Source organism: Embiotoca jacksoni, unplaced genomic scaffold (genome assembly GCF_022577435.1).
Source record: "Embiotoca jacksoni isolate LCO1_2020_lvr unplaced genomic scaffold, fEmbJac1.0.p SCAF_7, whole genome shotgun sequence".
In the NCBI taxonomy this organism is placed as follows: Eukaryota; Metazoa; Chordata; class Actinopteri; family Embiotocidae; genus Embiotoca; species Embiotoca jacksoni.
Window position 1 is genome coordinate 11,797,023 of NW_027185425.1, and position 26,085 is coordinate 11,823,107.

General features: G+C 40.8%; 1 protein-coding gene across 1 annotated transcript in view; it reads right to left on the minus strand.

The window, feature by feature from the left end:
- Window positions 1-1,455: 1,455 nt before the first annotated feature.
- Window positions 1,456-26,085, minus strand: part of kcnh8 (potassium voltage-gated channel, subfamily H (eag-related), member 8) — a 49,770-nt gene continuing 25,140 nt past the window's right edge. The window contains exons 7-16 of the mRNA XM_069176734.1: window positions 23,353-23,557; window positions 20,948-21,157; window positions 19,024-19,223; window positions 17,570-17,819; window positions 10,852-11,066; window positions 9,727-9,765; window positions 8,227-8,504; window positions 7,351-7,466; window positions 7,058-7,137; window positions 1,456-2,779 (exon numbers count right to left, since the gene is read on the minus strand). Coding sequence (XP_069032835.1) covers window positions 2,189-2,779; window positions 7,058-7,137; window positions 7,351-7,466; window positions 8,227-8,504; window positions 9,727-9,765; window positions 10,852-11,066; window positions 17,570-17,819; window positions 19,024-19,223; window positions 20,948-21,157; window positions 23,353-23,557 — 2,184 coding nt within the window. The 3' untranslated portion in view covers window positions 1,456-2,188. The remainder of the gene's footprint in view (window positions 2,780-7,057; window positions 7,138-7,350; window positions 7,467-8,226; window positions 8,505-9,726; window positions 9,766-10,851; window positions 11,067-17,569; window positions 17,820-19,023; window positions 19,224-20,947; window positions 21,158-23,352; window positions 23,558-26,085) is intronic.

The window sequence follows — 26,085 nt, forward strand, 5'->3', positions numbered from 1 at the left end:
TCACCAGTCTGAGATTTTTAAAGATGTCTGCCATCATGTATAAAACTTTATTATGCCAATGAGGATCCGTATGGTTTTATTAGGCAACCCAGCAGTGTGGCAATGTTGGTTTAACTGTTAACTGAACCTCTACTTTGATCAAGACCTAAATATCTCAACAGCTGCTGGATGAATTGCCATGAAATTCTTGTTTTGCAATTCATGTTCCCCAGAGGGTGAATCCTAATGGCTCTGGGGATCCTCAGAAACCTCCCTCCCATGCAACCACGAGGTTGACATTTGTGCGTGAAATGTCTCAACATTTATGAGATAAAATGCTTTCCCAGGAGTTTATTTTTGTTGATCCATAAAGTTAGGACTATTATTCAAACACATTTTATATTCATGAAGGACATTGTGAAGCCCTACTCACACCTTCAATCATCAATCCCTATTATTTAATGTATAATACATGTATTTTACATGTGTATTGTTCACTGGATGTGATGACCTCTAATAACCTCTTTCCTGCTTTGATGAGTGTTTCTCTGAACACAAACCAAAAAAACAGTCCACAACAGTCATATTTGTTGTTTATTAGCATAACATTTTTTCTGTATCTAATAAATATCAAAATGTTAAGGGAAAAAAAGAAGATTGATTACAGTACATTCCATTTGCAAAGAAGCAGAGTCAAACCTACGTGAATTCAAAAGAGAACAGTAGATCCGTCGGGACGAGAGTCATGACCTTTGTCCTGGTTTAGGATTGCATTGGCTGATAACGGCAAACAGCACTGCCATAGCGCCTTATACAGCAGCATCATCTACTGCCATCCCACACTCTTGCATTCTTTGAGGTAAAAAAATACATCTTTAGTATTGATACATTCATAGAAATATAAAAGCGTCTTTATTATTTCCTTATTGTGCTTTTATGTGGGAATATTGCCTTCGTTCTGAACAGCTGAGAAAATGGATCTCAGAAAATCAGGGGGAAATAGCCTACATTGTGGATTGTGAACCAATTTAGTACTGGTAATATTTGCTCCAGGCCACTTCACAACAGGGGCAACTACCTTGTGTCTAAAATAACCAAGTTGTTTAAACTGAGCCCACATCCAATAAATATGCATCAGTAAATGCCAGGTTCAGCGATTAAAATATTGAACCGTGGTTCCTATAAATAGATAGATAAATGGCAAGCTGGATTTCCACTGGGTGACATGCAGCATGTTAATGTGTGTCTACAGGCACTACTTAAAAGGCTCTGAAAGGCATGCAGAGAGAGAGAAAGGAAGGGGAAGGAGAAGGAGAAGGAGGGAGAGAGAATGGTAAGTGTACAGAGAGACACTGGAAAGGAGAAACAGAGAGGGAGACAGAGTCCCTGTGCTCAGTGTGACAGACGACAGCAGGGGCTGTGCTGCCAGAGGCATAACATCCCCCCCCCCCCCTCCACCTCCATATCCAACTTCCTCTATCGCCCCCTTCCTTCCCTGAGGGCCAGCAGTAAAGAGCAAGATAGTTCCATCTCTCCGCTCACACCATCTTGTGTTCCCAGTCCAACCAGCCACAACCAGCCGTGCACTGCTCCACGCAATCCAGACCATCCGACACGGGTTCAGTGAGCAAGGAAAGAAGGGTTAAGAGGAGAGGAAATGGCAGAGAGATAGGGGGTTGGAGGGGAAGACTGCCCCCCCTTCCCTCCACCTCTCGTTGTCTTTAAACCCGCCACTCACAATGCTTTCTCTTCCTCCAACCAACCCAGCCTGCCTGAAACCATCTTCAGTCAGGAGAGAAAAAAAAAGAGAGCACAGAAACAGCTCTCTCCTCCTCCAATGTATCCATCTCGTCCTCCATTATGGCAGTCCCGCTCTTTGAAGGAGCCTCAAGGTGGAGGGGATGAGGTTGGAGGTGAGCTGCCACCGTACAGCTCCACATCGGACCCAGACCTCTACATACCTTCTAACAACACTAAGTTTCTATAAGGTAAAGCTATCACACCTAAACCTTCTATACTTGTTTTCATGCAACTGGATTTTTAAACACGTGCCTTTAAAACAAAAGGAAATCTGAGTTGCATCCCTGTAAACGTCTTCCACTGATATGGGGGACCCCAGTTGATTAGTCCGATCTTTAGTTCAGGAACACATCCCAAAATATCATGGAAAAAGTCCTGCAGAGTCCAAGAAAGTTCTGATGGAGTTATGCTACAAACTCGCATTTGGGTTGTGGCAGAACCCCTTGAGTCCAGTTTGAGGAGAAGACCCAGAGCTCTGCAGAGGGCCCTCTTCTCCCCCGTCCTGCGGAGGTGGACTGTGTACCCTCAACCTGATGGGCTGAGAAGCCCCGTCCTTGCAGAGGGAAAAATCTGGTGAGCCGACGGCTGTCGAAGGCATGTGTGGCTCCGAAATGATGGAGGACGGCTGCAGTTGGACGGCTGATGAAGTTGTTGGTGGAGCTGAGCTGTGGACAGCAGGGTACCCTAACTGGAGGCTCTGGGGTCTATGTGTGAGCAAGTCCACATGGCACATTGTGCCATGCTGCTGGGAGATTGTGAGGGTAGAGGAGGGCAGTGACATGGGTGTGTCTGTCCACATGGAGGCGGTCTGAGAGGAGGGTGGTGACGGGTAGGACTGAGGGGAGGTCGGATGGTGCAGGTACGTGTGGTGTGCCGGGGAGCAGTGCGTGGGGCAAACTACTGCAGGTTGTGGCACTGATGGCATGAGGGTCTCCATGAGCTGAACCATTCTCTTCATGACCTGCCCGAGGTCAGCCACTTCCCTCCGGAGGGTGCTCACCTGCGGACACAAACACAAACCATCTTTAACTTAAGAAGAGAAAACCATCAGCGGTTCAATTCCAGGGACTCAAAAAAGTATTTATTCCTTAAGATTTTTGGTAACATTTACGATCAACATTAGCCATTTGATGCATCTTATGTCTCTACACTGTAGTTTTATGGTCAGTGGTGGACTCCATCATTCTTGCACTGGATTCAGATGCATGAGGGATTTATTGAAAATGATGTGTGCAGAGCAAAACTTTATCTTATTTTTAAAGTATATTCTACATTGTGTTTACTTTTTGTTCATGCAAATGAATTCCTTGTTTTACATTAAAAGCATTCAAATGGCAAACCATGAAGTTGCTTTCATTGTGAAACAACCATGAGTAAAGCAGTGTGTTTGTCACTGCTGACCACAATTTGACAGTAACAGGGAATACGACAGACCCACAGTGAAATGAAAAGCGGCACAACAAACAAACGGCATACTTCCAACTCCTCAGCAAGTTCACAAACTTCAGTCTGTCGTGCTGCTGCGTGTATAACAAATCACACCGTGCGCGGCATGAAATTAGATCGTGGTTGTAATTATTTGTAACCTTTTTTTTTTTTTTCCATAACAATGTGAGTTAGTTTGGCCATGCAGCACAAGAGCTGCTCTTCTGTTATATTTCTGAATATAGCTGCTGAAGAATATTGGCTGTAGTATTAAAACACACTCATTGTTACTGTGGTAACCGCTGATGTTGCCAAGTCAACCAAGATGACAATCTTAATGTGTAGAACTTGAATAAATATGTGAAAATGCATTATGAAAGTACACCGATAAGAATCAGAAAACCTGCCCCTCTTGTAACTTTAAACCCGGAGGTAGTCTTCTCCACACTGCTCTATTATGGTGAACCTAATACTTGCATGCAAGTACATGACGGACCACTTTTAGAGCAGTTAATAATATGCTCCATAATGTTTCTTGATAAGCCACACATAACACCTAATACCTGCAATAACAACATGAAGAAGTTCTTTATTCAGGTCTGGCTGACTTGTGGTTATGAGGCTTTAGACCCAGTTTGCCTCTCGTTGCTTGAGGAACATGACTCACCAGGCTTAATAAACAAACCTACAGCCATAACACCTTTAACTTACATTTAATTCCCTGCCATGGAGCCGACTTTTCTGGTGATGTAATAAAGGCAAACTTTCTAGGAAATCCTGACTAACAGGGAAAACGGGAAAAGCCCCAGGATTTACAGTACATGTATTTTAATATTTTCAGGTCAGTCATTTTGGGTCAAAATATCAGTCTTGTGCCTGTCGTCCTGCATGTAACATCAAGCTGCTGTAATTGGTCATTACTCTGATGATGGAGGCTGGTGATTAGCTGCTCGCTGCACGTGGCGTGTCCACAGAGGGCACGACCGTGAAATCCTGCCAATGTGCCATCTGCTTCTGCCAGTCAAAGCACTCATGACGATTCATCAGGCCAATCATGCACATCAGGGACACTGGGTGCACATCAGCCCTCAGCAGGACACACAACTCCAGGTGGGAATTGCTCCAGTCGCTGTGTGAATATGTCAAGAGGTTATCAGGGTGAGCGCACAAGTGTAGTGTGATAAGGACAGACCAAATCAGATTTTCTCTCTCAGTTACAAGGACACATATTGTGAGAAATACAGAGCATTATGTGCATGTGAAAATGTTGTAAAAATGCATTAGCCCAGTAAGAATGCAAGTTTCTTTCAACAATATTTTAGCATCTTGTGATACCAAGTTTACTTAACTTACTATACTGAGTCCCTGACAATACCATAGATTTAACAGAAATATATTCTCTCTCCCTCTTTCACAATTCCCCCATCTCTGCATCTTACAAGTGGCTGATAAAAGCCTGGGTCTAAACTCTGGCTCCAATAAAAATAGTAAAACTGAGAGTGGCAGGACAGTTCAATCTGACATGCTGTCAACAGGATTTGGGTTCTCCCACATCAGAGACGACCGTCTGTGGAGATTACAGCCACAGTGGATGACCAAACCCCACAGCAGCAACAGGTACATGTTATAGCAGCTACAGCATTGATAGACCAAACAACACTGATGATAACTTATCCATAAGAGTTATAAAAAATATTTGAGTCTAAAAAAGTCTTTATGAGAAAAACTATAGTGCATAAATATAATAATCTGCCATATTTATTTGATTACATTGCACTGCAATCGTAATTGCCCATTGTTCCACCAGTGTGATCAGGCAATAAATAAATAGACTTTGTCTGTCATATCTGAAGGATGCATTTACACTTGAGTTTATTTTCAAGGAATATTGACGTTTCATTTAAGAAAATTGTGTCTTACATAAATACTTTGTATAAATTGAGCTTGACTGATTTAATTATTTTTTTAGTTGGTCAGCTACCAACTAAAAAACTAATTCAATCTCCTGTTCAAACATTGTGTATTTGATTTAGTTTCTTACTGCTCATTTACAAATGTGGGTCACTACGACTGCTGAGCGGTCATGTGTGTGTCCCACTCGGCATGTGTATCATGTTGTAATGTATCTCCAGCTGCCTCTGCCAGTATCATTAATAAGTGCATTTACTCACACTATTCAGGCACTGCTCTCATTGTTGCAGCTCTCCAGTTTAGCTGTACATTATGATTTCCCTTATAAAGTGCAAAGGTCGCCATGTTAGACCTCTCTTCAATCCTGTTAATGCCTTATTCATGTCCCACTGGAATAAACCGTTCCGATGCACAGCTTTAGTTTCAAGTCGAAGGGTAAAGCTAAGAGGCCACGGAGTGACACAGAGCTGCTTCACTGCTGTGTGCACACAATTTGTAGTTCATTCAAATGTTACTACTTTTGTGTGGTTCAGGTCAGAATAAACAAAAGATATTAACCTTGTCAGATTTTGGTTCAGAAGGCCATATCGTATATTGAAAACTGAGCTCTGTTGCCTGTAAACAGAGAAAAACAAAGAGCAAACCTCTGTGGAAAATGATCTCTGCAGGCCTTTTGTATTTAACTTTGACTTAAAAAAATTGGTGCCTGGGTTTTTTGGTGAAATATTGGGGAGTTGTCTGCAGCAGTATGTAAATTTCAGCCTTAACATTTAGCAAACGCGCTGATGCCGGTACAAATTGCTCTAAATTTGATTTATTTGGATAATAAATCTTGTTTTGTAACTGACCATATTTTGGTACTTCATTATTTGCACCACATAACACACAATGCCCTTATCTGTCATGTTTTTGTTGTGTGTGTGTATGCGATGGGGTTTAAACAAACACTCCTTTTTGTCTCCTATGGTGATCTGTGTGGATGGATCCAAGTGTGGATTAACAAACTATAAGACCATGCTGAGAGACTTCCTGTCGAACACTGGTGACCCACAGAGACAGAAAAAGCACAACAGAGCCGGTGTGTGTCACAGTGAAGGTGTTCCACGCATTGTCTTTCACACTTTATCTCGTAGTGTTTTTGCTTCTGCTTTTCAACCATCAGGTTTTTATTGGACAAAAAAAGGAAGAGGACTTTTATTTCTTCATTGTTTTTCTTCTTCTCTTCATGTATCTTTTTATCTCTCCCTCACCAATCAGCTCATCCCTTCGTACACACGGCTTAGCAGGAGGAAGCAAACACTCCTAACCTGCCAGAAGTCTAATGTCAATTTCGCCACCTGCCAATCAAAACCATAGGATACTGCACGAGAGTTTGTGTGTGTATGTGTGAACAGATTGTTCCAAGGTGGACAGTGGACCACTCAAATCTATGACACAGAAACACTGCAGATCAAGAACTCATGAGTTTATTCATTGTTTGATCTTTTTCTTCGGTTCATTACTTTTCTTAATCTGTTCATCCGTCTTGTGTCTGATATGCTGATACAGCCATATGGCTTGTGCTTACTTGATCCCACCTGTCTGTTTCTCTCTCTGTCTCTCTGTCTCACCACACACACACACACACACACACACACACACACACACACACACACACACACACACACACAAATACACAATCATGGTTATGACACTTTAGACGGCATAACATTGGCTTACATTCATTTCCCGGAGACTTACCCTAACCCAAGCCAACTAGGTAGGTAGGTAGTTGCTTTATTAATCCCCAAGGGGAAATTTAATTTTTTTTTTTAACAACTACTTGCTACATCCAAAACCTGAACAAAGTCTTCAACCAAAAATTGTATGAGTTACATCACTCACACACACACACACACACACACACACACACACACACACACACACACACACATAGCCCTACCTGATGGTCGAGGTGTCGCAGTTGTCCTCTGGTCTCCTCTGCTTTAGCTGCTAATTCTGCTGTGCTGATTTGCAGCAAATCTGTGGCAAATGACCAAATTATGAATCATTTAAAAAAAGAAGCAGCCTACAGTTTTTGCACCGAGGCAGCTGATACTGTAAATACTGTAGGCATTGACAGACTATACTCCAGAGGATGGCAGAAGTGTTACGAGTAAAAATTTTTTACTGGGATTGTAAATGGGATTAGGTCATGTCTGAGGTGAACTGCTGTGTGTTGTGTGGTGGGAAGACCTGTGGTAGAAGCTGAGGCACTAGTTCCTTCATTGACAGGACAACCTCGACTGGTGGAGAAGGAAAATGCCAAAGAGCTCTCTGTCCCCTCACCGTCTTCAGTACCATCCACTATCCTGCAGAGAGACAGAAGAGTGTGTTTGTGTGTAGCAAAGTAAAGATTGTTACTGATGATGTAATAATTATGGATAATTCTGAAACAATATGGATGATATTAACAGTGACACTATTGTTTACATTTTGGTCATTGTATCACTGTGATATAGCTACTTTTTGTCATGGTCTCCCTTTCAGAAAAACCACATGAATTTTACATGTGCAAAAACTGAAACTCAAATGTTTCACATATGATTGTACACGTGAAACATTTGGTTTTGTAACATTTTCATGGTGTAATGTGTGAAGCCCAAGTAGATTCCCTTGTGAAATATTTTCCACATATTTTCCCATTGTTATCATATGTTGCAAAATGTGGAAAACATGGGAAATGCGTGGGTTTTTCCCGCACAGGCTTAAAGGAGCAGTTAAACATTTTGGAAATATGTTGCTTTCTTACAGAGTTAAAAGAGAAGATTAATTCCACTCTCATGTGTGTGAGCTGAATAAGAAGCTGGAAACAGGAAAATGTTAGCTTAGTATAAAGACTGAAAACAGGGGAAAATAAAACAATCAATATTTGTTTAAAATCTTTAAAATGCTCTCACTTCCGTTTGACTGAGACATAATGTTGGTCACTTGTGACACTTTTGACTCAGGCCTGCTTTGTATCACATGTCCTGTTATAAAGAATGACAAAAAATAGACCTAACACTGAGTTACAGAGGCATAGGCCCGGACAGCCCCACAGATAAATCAATGGCGATTATATATACTCACCTGGGGCTGAGGTTGGAAGGGTCTAAAGTGGTGACAGTGATTTCCTGGATCTTCCTCCGAGACCTGCAGGAGCTCTGTGCCATGGTCTTCTGGCTGGGCTGACACAGCGGAGACTTCTCACCAAATTCCCCGAGGTTCACCGCTTGATTCTGCTCCAGTGACAGAGACACAGACATGGCCTCATCATCCTCCTCCTCCACATCTTCATTGTGTTCCTCCTGTGCCTCAATGAGAGGCGGGTGGGCCTGAAACACTCGCCCATTCCTTCTCTCCCCTGACTGGAAAAGAAATGGAGAAAAAAAAAGAATGAAAGAAACTGTTTAAAGTGACAAATATCAATTGTCTGTGATTAGACAACCTTTGAGGATCATTACCGGGAGAAGTTTAGAATATTACACAACTATGAAAAAAGCAGGGAGCTGACATTAAATTCAACACTATTTATTTCAATTTAAGTCATCTGCAGCATTGATGATATCCACTTTGCTGAAATGCCTCTTTTTCTGAAAAACTTGTAATTCTCCATATTTGGTGTCACAGAAAATGTTGCCCTCACATTATTTCCTGTTTCCTCCAATGATTCTGAAGCTGTGTTTGCACAGTTAATGGTGTTACCCTAAAGACACAATGTTGTTGTTTTTTTTATTGCAGAGAAATACCCTAATGACTTGTAAGTGCAAGGAGCAGCCCACTCAGCTGGATTTATGAGCGACAAGGTCAACCAAAAAAGCCTCACTTTCACATTTTAGGCTGCAGCTGTGACCTACAGAGTAGTAAAGGCAACATGGGTGAACTCTAACATCTGTCCTAATAAACACAGAGACCTGTGTCTATTGTCAAGGGTCTGCTGTGTGCCGTTACTAAATTGTTAAGATGCTGATCAAATATAAGGTGAGGACAGAATCTGATAACAGAAATAAGGTCCATAGTAACCCATTGACCAATCTTTCTCTGACAAAAATACCAGCAGTGAGGTTAATGGCTCCGACAGATTAATTGTTTCTGCTGCAAAATATGTGAGCAGCTCGACATTATATGAAGCTTATCAATGCCCTCCATTCTGGTGCTGCCGCAACTTAATGACTTCAACTAATTTTGTGCTGAATTGATCTTTTCCCTCCATCAAGCTCCCCACCAAATTAAGTCTGGAAGAATGACTGTGTCCATTATCAATGATGGAGGTCAACTGCCGCGTCGACCCAGAGACTTTTTTTACAGGATTGAAAAATGTATCCGTGCTTGAATGTTGATTTGAGTTTCATTATTTTTTATTGTGAGATGATTAACATGTCGTGGATGAGTATCAACGAGTCAGGTGAGGGGATCGGACACGTCTTTTGAATAAATGGGACCTGTCTGAAAGAGGGGGATTGCCTTTAGATTGTAAATCAATAATGTGTGTGTGTGTGTGTGTGTGTGTGTGTGTGTGTGTGTGTGTGTGTGTGTGTGTGTGTGTGTGTGTGTGTGTGTGTGTGTTTTAGGGTGCCAGTGGTTTGGTACCTGAGTCTCCAGAGCTGTTGTGGACAGCCTGGCCTTGACCTGGAAGACAAGCAGAGAGGAAGCATGCTGCAAATGGACTGCAGGAGAGAGCAATCAACATGTGGTCTTTTCTTTCCTATACATACTTCACAGGTCCTACTGTAGATTGTTTGTTAAAGTGAGCACGAGAATATGTGATGATGAGAAATAATTCAACTCATACTATTGTATTGCGCTCATTTGCAGCATAGTAATAACCAAACAGCAATCTCAACATCTCAGCCTCCGTCCCGAGCCGCCTGCTTCCTCCTGTCTTCATTTAAACTCTACTCAGTCCTGAGACTGAGCAGCCCCTCTGCACATTAGCTTCACCTAAAAGCCCTGCAGCACATAGTGTGTAAGTGTGTGTGTGTGTGTGTGTAAGTGTGTGTGTGTGTGTGTATGTGTGTATGTTCTGGCAGCAGAGACAGAAACACCTGACTGTAATTACAGCAGCAGAGCTTCTAGTATCCCGGCTATTTTTGCTCTCTTTCTCTCTCTCTCTCACACACACGCACGCACGCACGCACGCACACACACACACACACACACACACACACACACACACACACACACACACACACACACACACACACACACACACACATTTTAAAGTTTCTCCAGCCACCCTCAAAGTGCTTTTATAGGCCTCCAGACTGAAGCCCTTCTTGAGTTCCTCTTTCTCTCAACTCATCAGTTAACCCCACACATTATTAAATTACCATTAATCATTAGACAGAGAAACTAGCAAGTGCACACTAATTGCTTCTCCTGCACTGTACTGCTGAGGGTAATACCTAGGCTTCATTGCTTTCAAGTTTTTTTCGAATACAAAAAAATAATAATAAGGAACTATGAGGGTTTATGGAGATCTGACATTTGATGCCAAAAGATGACTTCGTTTAGTTATTATTTCGTTGTATAATCATCAGTACATGTATGTTTTTTCCCCACGTCACTCTTTACTTCCTATAATCTTTTTTCATCTCCACAATAAAACTGTTGACTCTTGGGTGCATGGGGATGTAAAATCTCTGTAAAAAACAGTTTGGGTGGAATATTTGGGAATTCCATGTTTGGGGATCAATACTACTTGGATGGACTCACGTGTGTCTCATGTCCTTCCCTCAGGTTGTATGTGAGGTCCTGCTGGATGTCCTGGACAAAGTGGTGAGAGTACTCGGGGTAGAGGTCCAACACCTCGTAGAGGCCTTTCAGGTTGATACACTGCAGGTCGCAGTAGGTCAGGGCTTTCACATCCGCGTTGGTTTTTATCACCCGGTCGTCCAAGGACATGTTTGCCCCGATGAGGTCGCCTTTACCTGCCCGGAGAGAAAGAGAGAAATGAACAAGGTAGGTCAAAATAAGGGTCACAGCATAATGTTTGCTCACTGGTAAAAGGGGTTGAAGATGCAGACACAGTATCCTCTAACACACACACTCCATTTACTGAAGGGTTTCTGAGGGAGTACTCATGTTGGAGGGTGTGAGAGCCTGTACAGCAGCATAATGCTGAGACACTGAGAACACTACTTGTCTACCAAAGACTCGGCTAAAGTCATCGTGTTTGCATGCATCGCTGCTGACATATCTTTATTTAATATAGAATTTTAGTCAGTAAATTTGTCACCGTTACATACGTCTGACAGTAATCCACCAAATCTAAAGTTATCATTGTTATGAAGTCTTGAATTTTGGGTTGCATATCATGCTCAAGAGGAGACAGCAGTGGCTCAGATGGTAGAGCAGATTGCACACTAATCATAAGGTCGAGGTTCAATCTCTGGTTTCTCCGTTCGCATGCCAAAGTGTTGTTGGGCAAGACACTGAACCCCAAGTTGCTCCTGATGGCAGGCAAGCAACTTGCACAATCCTTGTGAGTGTGTGAATAGGAGGCTACCAGTAAAGCACTTTGAGACGGCTATGGTGATAAAATTCTTTATAAGTGTAGACTATTTACCATAAAAACAAGCAGAAGATGGTCTAATAAATGGCTTAGAAATTACATATGTCTATATGCAATATTTATATGTGTATCTTATTTATGAAAGGTTTATTAGGCATGACTATGGTACCAATATTAATTTACTAATCCGCTGACCACTATGAATCCAAGAGAGGTTTGACGTATTGTTGACTTGAGTCACTCACCAAGGTGTTCACCTGCCATCAGGAGCAACTGGGGGTTCGGTGTCTTGCCCAAGGACACTTCAACATGTGGACAGGAGAAACAGGGAATCGAACCAGCCTCCTTATGATTAGTGGGCAATCCGCTCTACCATCTAACCCACAGCTGCCCCCAAATGAGGACATAAAACTGCCATTAAACTCCATCATCATCTAACATCACTGTAATTTCTTTTACTTGAAATTTGTCTACTTCTCGCAGCTCTTTTCACCACACTTAAAAACAAAGAACAGCAAGGCAGCTGGAAATAAACACACCTCACAACAAGCTTTTCTGTTCATTTTTTTTAAATGTATGTTCAAATATTTCACTGATTAACTGTTGTCAGATGATGTTCAAATTAAAATCTTTAGAGCACAACTGGTCATCTGTGAATGAATAGACCAAAAAGTGAGAAATTTATGAGGCAGAAGAGATACAACTTGAGCTAATATTGGTCCAAAGCCCATCACTAATGACGGGGTAAATCCAAACAGGAATAATGAGACAGTGAATAAACAGAATATAACTCTTGTTTTTATTTACAAAACACAACCTCTCTCACTGCTTTTAGGAGGTGTTACAGTTGGAGTGAAGTGGCTGTGACAGCTGTTCCTGTACATACAGGATGAGGCTAAGTACGCCGTCAATGTTAATGTCCCTTAAGCAGCAATAAATTATTCATTGTGGTCATTGTGAACTGTGAAATTACACCGCGGCTGATGGACTGGCAGTCATGACTGTTTTTACTCTCCCCCTCTCCGCCCTTTGTCACTGTCTTGTGTCCTTATAACTGCCTCCCTTTTCCATATATCCTGCCTTTTTTCTTACTCTTCTTTCTTTCCTTGCACCTTTTTTTAATACATTTTTGACCTTCTTTAATCCTTTGTTTACTTTCCTCATATCTTGTTTCCTGCTGTTTTCTGCCTGTACTTTCCAATTTTTCCTTCCTTTTTTTTCCTTCCTTTATTTTTTGCTCCTTTCTTTTCTCCGCTTCTTGGTTTCCTTCTTTACTTCTTTATTTACCTCCTTCCTTCCTGCTGTCTAAATATTGTTTTCTATCATCTCATCTCTCCTGTTTCTCTTCTTTTCCTCCCTATATCTCGTTCTTCCTCGTCATCTTTTGTTTTCCTCCTGCCATCTTCCCTTCTTTCTTTTCTTCCCATTTCCTTCCTTCTTCTTCCTTCCTTCTTAACTTCCTATCATTTCCTTCTCCTTCCTATTTCCCTTCTCCTTTCCTCCTCATACTTCCTTGCTTCTTCCAAGTTTTCCTTTTTTGTTCCTTATTCTCTGTTTTTTCTTTCCTTCCTTGTTCCCTCTCTAATTTTATTTTAGGCTTTTTTTTTTCTTTCTTCCTGTTATTTGTCTTTCATTCCCTCGTCCCAGAGTTCCTTCCTTCCTTTCCTCCTCTCACCTTCCTTCCTTTACTGGACTCAGCTCAGTGTTATTTTCCAGTTTACACTCTGCTCACACTTCTGAATTTCCCTGCTCCTCTCTTTCTTTCTTTTCTCATCCTTCCCTCTTGTCTACCCAACAACCTTCCATCCATTCCCACCTTGTATGTTAATCCTTTTCTTTGTCTGTCTAATTTCCATCCTCTCGTTTCACACTCCCCCTGCCTCCTTTCTGCCCTCCATTAGTCCATCAACCTCAACTATCATTTCACTTTTTTCCAAATATCTCAATACGCACATTCTCTTTCTCTTCCTTTTTTTCCTCATTCAGTCAGAAACTCAATGTCAGCCTAACCTTCTGCACAGTCAGCACAGAGAAAATGCTCTCCACCTGTCATGCCTACACACATACACATACACGGACACACACACACACACACACATATGCACCCACCGACACACACAAACACACGCCATTCTGTGCAGCGGTAAACAATTCCCCCTACTCGATACACACAAATGCCCAAATACAACGCTAACTTTTTTTCCCAATCCAACAAGAGCATTACCATGCAGGTGCTGAGACAAACTATGGGGTGAGACACACAGAAACACAAAGAAACACAAAGATTGGCATATAAATTGTGAGTACCACACCAAACAAGTGATAGATGGAGTTTCAGATCCTTAACTAACTTTGTCTGACTCACTCACAGACAGACACACACACACACACACACACACACACACACACACACACACACACACACACACACACACACACACACACACACACACACACACACACACACACACACACACAAAATCAGATAGCAAAAGTCATTCCGGTGACTCAGGACCACAGGGTGTGTTTCAGTGAAGATGTGTGTTTGGAGATACTGCTCAAATGTGTTTGCATCTTGTTTCAGATTTATAAACTATTACCTATATTGGATAATCCTGACCACCCTCTCCATCACCTGCTGCAGGGACAGCAGAGCACTTTCTCCAAAAGACTCCTCCAGCTCTGCTGTCACAAGGACAGATACAGGAGATCATTCTTGCCCACTGCAATAAGACTGTAAAATAACTCACATCTGGCAAAATCCATCACACAACAATAACACCGTTGGTTGTCTGTTTTCTTGTTTATTTAAATCTTTGCACTATTGTTTAGTTAGTTTTAATTTAATTTAATTATTCTATTTATTTTATTCTATTTTATTGTATATACTGTGCATTTTTAGATTTAATATTTTACTGTTGTTTTATTGCTTTCCTGTACCTATAATGTTGCTGTAGCAAAAAAAAAAAATTCCCCTTGTGGGATTAATAAAGTAACTATCTATCTATCTATCTATCTATCTATCTATCTATCTATCTATCTATCTATCTATCTATCTATCTATCTATCTATCTATCTATCTATCTATCTATCTATCTATCTATCTATCTATCTATCTATCTATCTATCTATCTACCTACCTACCTACCTATCTATCTATCTATCTATCTATCTACCTATCTATCTATCTATCTATCTATCTATCTATCTATCTATCTATCTATCTATCTATCTATCTATCTATCTATCTATCTATCTATCTATCTATCTATCTATCTATCTATCTATCTATCTATCTATCTATCTATCTATCTATCTATCTATCTATCTAACTGTCTGTCTGTCTGTCTGTCTCTCTCTCTCTCTCTCTCTCTCTCTCTCTCTCTCTCTCTCTCTCTCTCTCTCTCTCTCTCTCTATCTATCTATCTATCTACTGCACTCAGATGCGGCTTTCATATCTATGATGCTTTTCAATACACACAAATGTTCATGCTTTTCGTAACCATCAGATAATTTCCAGCATAAGCAGGTACAAATTTGTCCAGAAAGAAAGTTGTGATAATGACAAAAGAACATAACCATCTGTCCATCTGAGCGGCATTAAATTGGTGCCAAAACAATTTGTACAAGTAGCTTGTTACCTGTCATGGATGTTATGTTTTCAGTGTGGTTTGTTTGTCTGTTTGTCAGCACGATTACAGAAAAACTACTTGCCGGATTTTCATGAAACTTGGTGGAAAGGAAGAACACATTAAATTTTGCAGGAGATCCAATTTTTATTTTATATAATATTTTTACATCATTCTAATAGTTTTGGTGATATATCACATATAGTGGTTGCACTTGTAGATTTTGCAAATCATTGAAGAGTGGAGCTTTGGACTTGGAGGAGGTTTACACTCAAATCTGCAAATCTGCAAATCTGCAATCACATACTGTATATGTCTGGATATATTTTCCAATTGTCATGATTTCACAATTGTACCGCATTCAGTCTTCTAAAAAACCCAAAGTGCTCCACAGTGGTGCCATCAGGCAGACCAGGACAAATCCCAGTCGGCGGCTGCATCGGTGAGCCGTCAAAAAGTCCATTCGTTTTTTTACCTGGCCCTATCTATCTCTTTACCGGCCCTCTCTGTGTACCTGTCATTCAGGGTGTGCATTAGAGCGTGCCTGGGGCAGTCCGGTCCCAGCGGATAAGTCCAAGGCTGAATTTCTTTCCTTGTACACCTCTGGTGCTTCATAATGACTGGTTGCTGTATTAAGTTTGAGCAAGTGCATGTGTATCATAGAGGATTACTGGTTCCTGTGAGAGTGGATTGTGATACGGAGTCATTGTATAGACTTGGCCTATGTTGTGTCACTATTGAACTTGACACAAATTTATTGGGATTGTCGTTGGCCTATAATGCACCCTTCCACCAATTTACATGAATATCAGGCTGATAGTTTTTTGATAATCCTGCTGACAAAAAGACAAACAAGCAAACATTTAAACAAACCACAGAAAACGTAACCTCTATGGTGCAGATAAAGATACTATAAACCTATTCAAAATATCAAGTACCCTTATAATAACAGAGAATATTTTGACATTTGTTATGTGCATACTATTTGGACTCAGATATACATTAAAATACAAAGCTTGTGAAGATGATGATGATGGGATGTGTATTTCAAATGTTTTTACTCAATAAAGGGAAGTAGTTCATCAGAGGACTGAGAACTTTTAACTTCATCTTCATGTTTACCAAAACTGTAAATGCAAGAACTGTTAATTTGTCTACTTCTATCTCCACCTTTTTTAGTTTAAAGTTGCCCTTTCTTAAATGCATCTTTTTAAGCTATTTCATCTGCCTTATCATTAATCCAAACTTCACATAATGACTCCTACTGCATGAGTAGAACATCCCTTTCAAAAAGAAAGAATATTGTTATTATTTGTTATAATTTCTATGAATAAAGACAAAGTAAATATTTTTTCTTAGTTTGAGCTGAATTGCAGCTTTTGCAGATGTTTTGGAATCTCATTCCTTCATTAATTAGAAGCCAATTTCTATTTTAGCATACTACTTTTTTGAAACTGCTGATTTAGGGTTTTCCAATTAGTGAAACAGACCTTTTAAGAATGATGTTATTCTGTTTCTGGTATAGAATACACAGACATCAATGCTGGCAGCAGATACAGTAATTAGCTGTTGCTTGAGCAAACATTAATTTAAAATTGCGTGTGAAAATACAAACAAATGTGGCCCCAGGATTTAACAAGCAACAAGGAACTGGGTTGGACAGCACTAAACTGGTTCAGACCTGATGGAACTAAAATGACCCAACTCCAGTGAATTGGACTGATTAAATGGGCTGGACTCAACTGGAAATCACAGATTAAACCTGACAGAAGAGTGAATTACAATGCTATGGAAGAGACTTGACCATGCTCAGGTGGACAATCATGGACTGAATGGGCTCAATAGTATGTATTACAATGTGCAGAGGTTTGTGCCTCAACATCTTTCTTACAGCTGTGCTCATCTTCAGTGAATTTGTTTCAAGATAACATTAAAACATATGAGGTTTCACACAAGTAAAGCTTTGGAAAGGAAGAATATAGCTCCCCCATTTATATGCACAACTAGATAAGTCCTTAGCCTCTTACTAGTATCTAACTAGAGTTGATTTTATGGCAGCTTACTCGCAATACACTCTGAGAACAAGCTGGAGCCTTCAGGACACTGTAATGCTCCTATTTCTCAACAATGAGCTCATTTACAAGACCCAACTTTAACACAATGAGCCGCACAGAGCTTTATTATGAAGCTTGGTGCTGGGAGTTTCTTTGTAAAATTACAATGATGGCACAGAGAGATTCCTGTGTCTGCCTTCCCACCCCCAAGCTCCCTCCTCATCTCTTTATCATACCCAGGATGGCCAGCACCATGCCATCTTTCAGCACCTCCATGGACCCCGAGCAGACGAAAAAGATGGCCTGGAGAGCATCGCCCTGTCGGAGGAGGTACTCTCCAGGAGCGCAGAAGGAGGTCTTAATGTGCAGTGACAGGGAGCGCAGGCAGCCACGACTGGCAGAAGCAAACAGTGACAACTCCAGGATCTCCTTGTTAAGGTGCATGGTGATGTCGGATCGCAGCTCATCTGGGAAGTCCTTCAGCAGCTGCGGAGATGATTTTTGTAGAGGGAGAAAGGAAGAGAATGAAACCGAGAGAAAAGAATAGAGAAAGCAGGCAGGAGTGTGGGGAGCATGACAGCTGTGGAAATAGCAATCTTCAACTCAGGGATTTCATTTCCAGCCTTGGTTGGCTCTGATTTGATTTCTAACCTCTGGTTTAACAGGAAACATGAGTTAAGACTTGACATTAACTTAATGACGGACCCTCAAAGAAAACATGACAAAACAATTTAAATTATAGTAATTAGACTAACTACACCGTATTAATATTGCTAAACAACTGTATGTGACATACAGTCAAATACAATCTGCATTAACCCTTACAAATTTGAAAAAAAAAAGTCAAAACACTGCATATCATCTGTCTGTCCATCTCCTTCTCAGGACAAAAACCTGGAGCTCACCGTCATACAGAGTTGATCAATGAGTCATCGGAGCCGGACTGACTTTAATCAACAGGCCCATCTATAATTCATCTGTCTGGGATTCATCATCCTCACTCCATCCAAACCCTGGTCTGAGCTCTGACAGCTGTCTCACAGGCACTTACAGCCTGGAGGGACGAGTTACTATTAGACTACTGACTGGTGGCCTCTGTCTCCCCGAGGCTCCCGAGGAATGGTGCCAATCGCACTGCTCTTCTGTTTGTGTTTTCTCTACTCTGTCCTCACTCCACATTTGCAAATGTAGCTCTCTCTATTTTTCAGTTTATATACTATATTAACCTGTCTTGTCCATTGTGTACTGCATGTATTCTTCTTAAATCAGCCTGTTCCATGCAAGATTCCGAAAACAAAACAAAGTCTGGATCTGAAAACCACTGTCATCCAAATATCACTTTGTATGTAAGAAGAGAGATGTCTTTCTCTCCTTGAAAGTTCAGGCTGAGAGCAACAACATGCTCTTACATTATGAGGGATCTTGTAGTATTGATCATATATTTACACCCTCATGATGAGTTTAAATGTGGCTGATTTGTGAGAAGATGTGAAATTTCAATTGAATTATTGATCTCACTGAGCTGCGCCGTTGGGTATCAACCATACAAGCAAAGCAGGAAAGGAGGCAAAGGGTTAACACCAATTTAAGCGCACACTGTATGTGATAATGATGTTGGGCTGACTTTGACACAAAAAAACTTTCTGATTTCTAATTCACACAAATGAATCCGATTGTTCTTGGTTCGTACCTCATTGCAGTCAATGCCGTTGTTGACCGACCAGGTTGTCTGGAAGTACTCCAGCATTCGCTGCTTGAGGCTCTGCGGCAGATGATGGACACGTATGAAGTCCTTGAGGTCTTTGGTTCGGGTATGGTACTGGGACCAGCGCGAGTACATCCTCTGGATAATGGCTGTCACATTACCGAAGACCAAGGCATGCATCAGTGCTGCAGGGACGAATCAAAGAGCAGTCATAGGTGGATATACATAAACCTGAGCAATTATGAATAAGCCACAAGAGTAAGGACAGTTTTACAACTGCTTGAAGGCTGCAAGGTGGTCCTCCCCTTGATTTCTATGATCAAATAACCCGACAAAGGAGCTAAATATTATTTTGACATTCATGTCCTGCACCTCTGTTCCTCCCAGACAGGAGTGTCAGGACTGACAGAGGCTTTTTTTTATCGGTATGACAGATGCCTGACCTTTCTACGCCCAGAGATAATGTATTCTCCTAATCTCATCCAGTTTTCACCTGTGCCGCAGCTGTGTAGCACACCGCCGGACATGAAAGTGTGACTGATGTGCCACTGATCACTGTTTCTGAGGTGTACCACTGATGAGCTTTTAGCCACAGTATTGAAAACAGTTGTGGTAACAGTGATGGTTAATTTATAAATCAAAGTAAAATGATTTCTCTTTAGGCAAACTGTTGTTCGTATTTTGAACTGTGCAGTTGAATAAAACAATATTTGCTTTTCAATTCATTCAAATGAATCATGAATTCAATTTCATTCACAAGCTCATCACATTTGACTTTTGCTCTATTATAAATAGAGTGTAAATGAATTGTGTTGGTTTTCATTTCGTGTTAACCCACAGGGGATGTGTGTGTTTGTGCAAGCATGTGTATGTGTGGCGTGTCTGTTACTGCTACTGCTGCTGCTGCTGCCCTCAGGCAGTCAGGGACATTTAGCATTTAGTCGAACCAGAGTGGCGAGTGTCCACAGGGAAAACCCCACCAGTGAGACCTCTCTTCACCCCCCAAAACAAGACCTATAGAAACAATCCAGTTTAGACCAGATCAGACCACTCTGGAAAGGTCTGATTTAATCATATTATAATCAAATAAAAAAAATAAAAAAAAAAAATCAGATTTTTTTTTTATTATAACCATCAGTGAGAGGTTGGTTTGAGGCAGCAGCAAAAATATGCATTTTTACATAGTTTTGGACTATTAGCATTACAATATTTATTTGTAAAACAAAAACCTGTATGGCGTAAAATATAATAACCACAAAGCATGGGTAGAACAAGACTTATAGTGAATGGATTTGAACTGCAATTTTCTCCTCCTCACATAGTCAGCGCCTAGCGGCAACCAGGAGTGACGTCACCCATTGGTTTGTTTGGTATGAGGCCTGGAATTCAGATTTTGGTCATCGCCATCTTGCTTGTTTGGAGAGGTTTGAAGCCAGAAGTGAGCCTATTTGAAGGAGCTGGGGAGGAGTGAGCGGTAGATCTGACCTGTAGAAACTACATCCTGCCCACCAATAGCCATAACCTGACTGCACCACAAGACCCCCCCCCCCCCCCCCCCCCCCCCCCCCACACACACACACACACTTTTTTTTTATATTCAGTCTATGGTCAGCACTCCAAAAAGTTTTTTCTGTTCATTTGGCTTAGGTGCTGTGAAAAAACACTTGGTTGTGGTGTTTCATAGGTCCTGAAATGTTTGGGAAAACCCTGCTATTGAACCTTTAAACCAAGATGCATTAGTAGTAAATGTGAATATTCTTCTACAATATAATCCCACACGCTGTAATCTCAATCTGATTGGATCATCTGTGTAAAGCCTAAAGAGGGAGTCATTTCTAAAACACACGTGTACCTGTATTAATGGGACTTTACATATGTATGACAACTGATGCTCATGTGTGCTGCGTACCTCCTATAAGCATGACACAAACAGAAAAGATCTTCTCAGTGTCAGTGTTGGCCGACACGTTGCCGAAGCCCACGCTGGTGAGGCTGCTGAGGGTGAAGTAGAGTGAAGCAATGTAGACGCTGCGGATGGAGGGACCGTTGCTAGTCCCGTTAACACCTCCTAAATCATAGTACGGTGACTCCAGACGCTTCCCCAACTCATGGAGCCATCCTGTTTTTAAAATGGTGTAAATAAACAAATGGATGGTTAGATGGACAGGTAGTAGCAACTACTTCATTACAGCTATAAATAAAAGAACAAAACATGTCTTATTACAAAATGTCCACAAATGGATCTCCATTTTTTGGGGATATCTCTACGCAGTGAAGTGTGTAGAAACAGATAAACCCAACAGCACTATTTCCATCCAGAACAATGGATTTCACAGGAGAAGCAGATCAGATGCTTGGGAACCAGAACTGATCCCTGGTCAGTACAGTGTGGAGACATACAGCTGAACCCAGGAGAGTCTCCTGCAGACACTGATGAATGGTAATTGGATGGAAGCAGCTCAGAGCTGCCTGACTTCAATGCTCACTTCAGCATCAGAAACGCATAATTAGGATACAACACATTAATCCTGCCTCATGTACCGACCTGTTATTTTATGACACTGAAATGGAGTAATTGGTGAAGAGAAATCTGCATTGCTCTCATGAACCAGTCAATGCTGACCTGGAACCAGTTATGAAAATGCCAGAACAAGGTAATTGCGAGCAGTGCAGCTCATCGATACTGACCAGAGATCAGCCCAGGGGGCCTCATTATTTGTGTGACCTGGAGACTGAGGGTGAAGCCTGAAGGCTCCATCATTAATAATGAAAAGAATGAAGCCATTCACACCGATTTTACAATACACAAAAGCACCTGCATACAGGCACACACACACACACACACACACACACACACACACACACACACACACACACACACACACACACACACTGATGTAGTTGTTGCTTTCACATTTCCTATCCAATGAATATTTTACAACAGACTTAGGAATCAATAAAATCAATGAGGAAATCATAAACTTAATTTAGCTGCTAAACATAAATACAGTACCATCTGACATGATGATGTGACATATGGACAGAGTTTGTAACATTGTTATTAACTATTTAGGAATCTCACAATTGACTACTGTGTGTTTGAAACACACATCCGTGTGGTCTCTTTCCAATTGACCTTTAAGGATTGTAACATTATTGCAGAAATCTATAACCAAACCACAAATCTATACCTATGTGACACGTTTCATCCAAGATGGGTTTTTTGTAATTGTACACAACTACACACCTCTAAAGCTTAAAATGCTATAGAAGGACCATGCAAACACATCCACAGGTGAAGATCAGATCATGCATCAATATCTTTTCAGAAACATTGTTAATGTGGAAATAATAAGCCATGAAACATCTATGCACCAGGATACTGGCATGTTTCCCAAGCACCACACATATGTTATAGATAAAACAGGAATTCAATCTGAAAACCACAAAAGAGTGGAAAAAAATGGAGGAGAATGGATTCTCCTTTGTAAGATTTATGTGATTAAAAAAAAAGTTATTTTATAATGCCAGATGATTAACACAAAATCCATAATTTAGCTTTATAGTCTTTATTCTGAGCCACGAGCCATTTAGTGTACAGATTTCTGCTAATAAAAGCCCTGTGTTTCCTTTATATTGATTTAGTGCTAAACTCGAAAAAGCTGGATAATGGCTCCCTCAGCTAGATAAATGTACAGCGCCCTCCACCCCCAAACTTCCTCCCTTCTTTAAAGATCTCATTATTGATTAAAAGCCCCAATCTGCAACTGGTTTTGAGTGGCACATTTCAACCTAATGTTTGACGCCACCATGGTCCACTTTCCTTTATCATCTTGTGACAAAGTTGATAACAACTCACTGCAGGCACACTTCTCATGCCACCCAGGTCTTGCCGCAGCAGCAGCTGCTAACAGGTAGGAGACATGGACTGTTTTTGTTGTATTTCTATGTGTCTTTAATTCACTGCATTAACATCTCATTTAAGCTTTGCATTGATTTTGCTATGTGTTGTGTTCAGCAGATTCAGTGTAATACCAATGAGGACTAAATTGTATTTTAAATCAAGGCGGTAAATTGTAAAATTAAATGGGTCCGTAAAAATACACACATTACTTCATATCATGTTGTGTTCCCCAGTCACACCAATCCAAGCACCAACGGTGCCTGAAGATGGTTGGTGTTGTGCCCAATAGCACCCCTGCTGTGCTCAAAGGGATGATGATGGAACACACTGCAATTCACTGTTTGTTTTAACATCAAGGAAGCTCATAGGTGTTTTTGGATTTACTCGGCATCCTTCTCCCATGTACTCACCAATATCCCAATTGTAGGCGTTGGCCTCCATCTCCATCTTGCCAATAATGTACCAGATGCAGGCCATCCAGTGGGCCAGAAGGGCAAACATGGACATGAGCAGGGTCAGCACCACTGTACTGTGCTGCGAGTAGCGGTCCATCTTCTGAAGGAGCCTCAGCAAACGAAGCAGACGCACAGTTTTTAAGAGGTGCACCACAGACACCTGGGGATAAAGAGTAATACACCAAGGTGAATTAATTTGTAGTGCAGATGGGGAAATTATTATTTTAATTTAGTTATTGTCATCAAAGGTGAAATAGGAAAGATGTTCAGTTTAAAACACAAAAAAATGATCTAAGATTATCCACAGAATGTGAAGAAATGACTGTTGACATCATCTCAAAGACAGCGATCAGGATAATAATCCCATTGCTGCATTCCAAATAGGGGGAAGTCCTGCTTTTGTACATGTTGGTTACCTGTGATAACTTACTGGGACACTTAATGGAACTAACCCATCACTAATACACCTGTGCATTCCTTTTAATGATGAGTAGAAATGTCTGCTGTGAAAAGGTCTATAGTGTTGCCCAGATGTCTGCTGAGGTTAGCATGCTAACCGGCTAGCCGCAGCCCCTCCTGCATTGCAACACCATTCTCTACTACAAGGCAACAACGTCATTAAGTAAATGCAGCGATGGCTGAAACGCTTGGCAAAACCGAAGCAGAAGAAGAATCAACATTGGGGTTGCGTCCACTGCTGGAAAGAGCTCTCTGCGAGCAAAAAAATTAAGTTTGATGCTGCAACGTGTTTCCAGACTGGTAAGTAAAAAGCTGTTAATGCTAATGGTATGTAGTGACAGCTTACAAAGATGGCTAATGGGATAACTGACCATCGGGAATACCGGGACAAATCCCAATAGGTCGCCACATCTGTTGGCTGGTGGACTGTAAAAATGTCCATAAAGTTTTTCCTGAGTCTATTTGTCTCTTTCTCTGTGTGCCTGACATTCAGAGTTCACATAACTAACATGCTGCAGGTGGTCCACTCCCAAGTTAAGTTCAGGGCTGAATGTCTTTTCAAGTGTTAATATATTAGGTTTACTGTTTGTTGATATACAGTTTAGACAAATCAAAATAGACATATGTGAATAGCTCCATTAGTTCAGCATCTAAGTCAAAAGGTTTACTGTTGGTCTCAAAGTGCATGTGTCTCCAATCAGAAAGAGATCACACAAATTTGACCTGCATGCCAAGAATAAGCCTTTGACGTCCATAAATAACATTAGAACAAAACTACAGTTTGCCAATGAACATGAAGACCAGGACTTTTGAAATACAATGCTCTGGACAGACAAATCAAAGATAGAGTTGTTTGGCCACAATAACAGTAGACATGTTTGGTGCAGACCAAAAACAGCTTTTTAGGAGAAGAATCTTATAGCAACTCTGAAGCTTTGTGGTGTAAATCTTATGGTTTGGTGTTACTTTGCTTCCTCTGGGACTGGGTAGCTTACAGTCACTGATTCAACGATAAATTCTGCATTATATCAAAGAATGTTTGCAGATAATGAGGGGCTATCGGTCAGAAAGTTGACATTTCAGCAGGATAATAATCCCAAGCAAATAAATCCACCAAAAAATGGCTCAAAAAGAAGAAACGGAGGGTTATGGAGTGGCCTCGTCAAGCCCAGATTTGAATTCTATTGAAATGTTGTGGGAGGATTTGAAACGGGCAGTACATGCAAGAAAACCCTCAAACATCTTGCATCTAAAGGAATTTTGGATGGAAGAGAGGTACAAAAATTCAGCAAGCTGATGTCAGAGACTCTTGGACAATTATGCAAAACGCCTACAAGAAGTTATTTCTGCTAAACGGTGGCAATACTAGCTTCTGAAAAGAAAAGAATATTTCATCTATTCATATTTTTGTTAAATAATTGATAAAAAATTATAATTTTCCTTTTGTCAGTTAATATATATCACTTTCATCTTGAGGTAATGTTTCAAAGAAAATCAAATGTTTGCTCTTGCAAATATGTCAAAACAGCTTAAAATTTCCATGGGCTGTATGACCAAAACACACCACTGTCATCACTATATTCCAAAACCACACCATTACCCCCAGTCTCTCCCAAACTACGGCTCCTGAAGGCAGCATGTGTTTCATTTCTTGCAAAGTACTAATCAAAAACCAAACATACATAACCTCCTTTTCATTTCTTGAGTTTTTCTAGTGTTCTGCTGAGGGCAAAATCAGAGACAGATAAAGATATAAAGAGGGTAAAACTCTGAAAGAGAGGAGCAGAGTTCAATCATCTTCTTTTTATCGACAGCGCAAAAGAGTGATAAACCAGCTTAATTCACACCTATAGAAATACACAATTGCATACACAGCACTGACTTAAGTGACAAGAAACTCTTAAACATGCTTCAGGCAGCTCAAATTCTCTCCGGTTCTATAATTAGAACTTGATGAATGCTTGTAAACATCTCTACGGCAAGATCTATATGAAGATTTCCTGATGAAGGACCCTTGAATATAAAAATATCAATTAGAGCAATCAGGCTCTCGCTTGCAGGTGTGTTTGTTTTGTTGTTTTTTTAACTTCCAATCCTCACCATCACCATACTCCTCTGGCTTTCTGGCTTTTCAAACTGCATGCTTCTTTCTTTGACTCTTCAGCAAATGAAACTGCTTTGGCCAGAGTCTTCTTGCATTCACCTTGTGACTTACACGCATGACTTTAA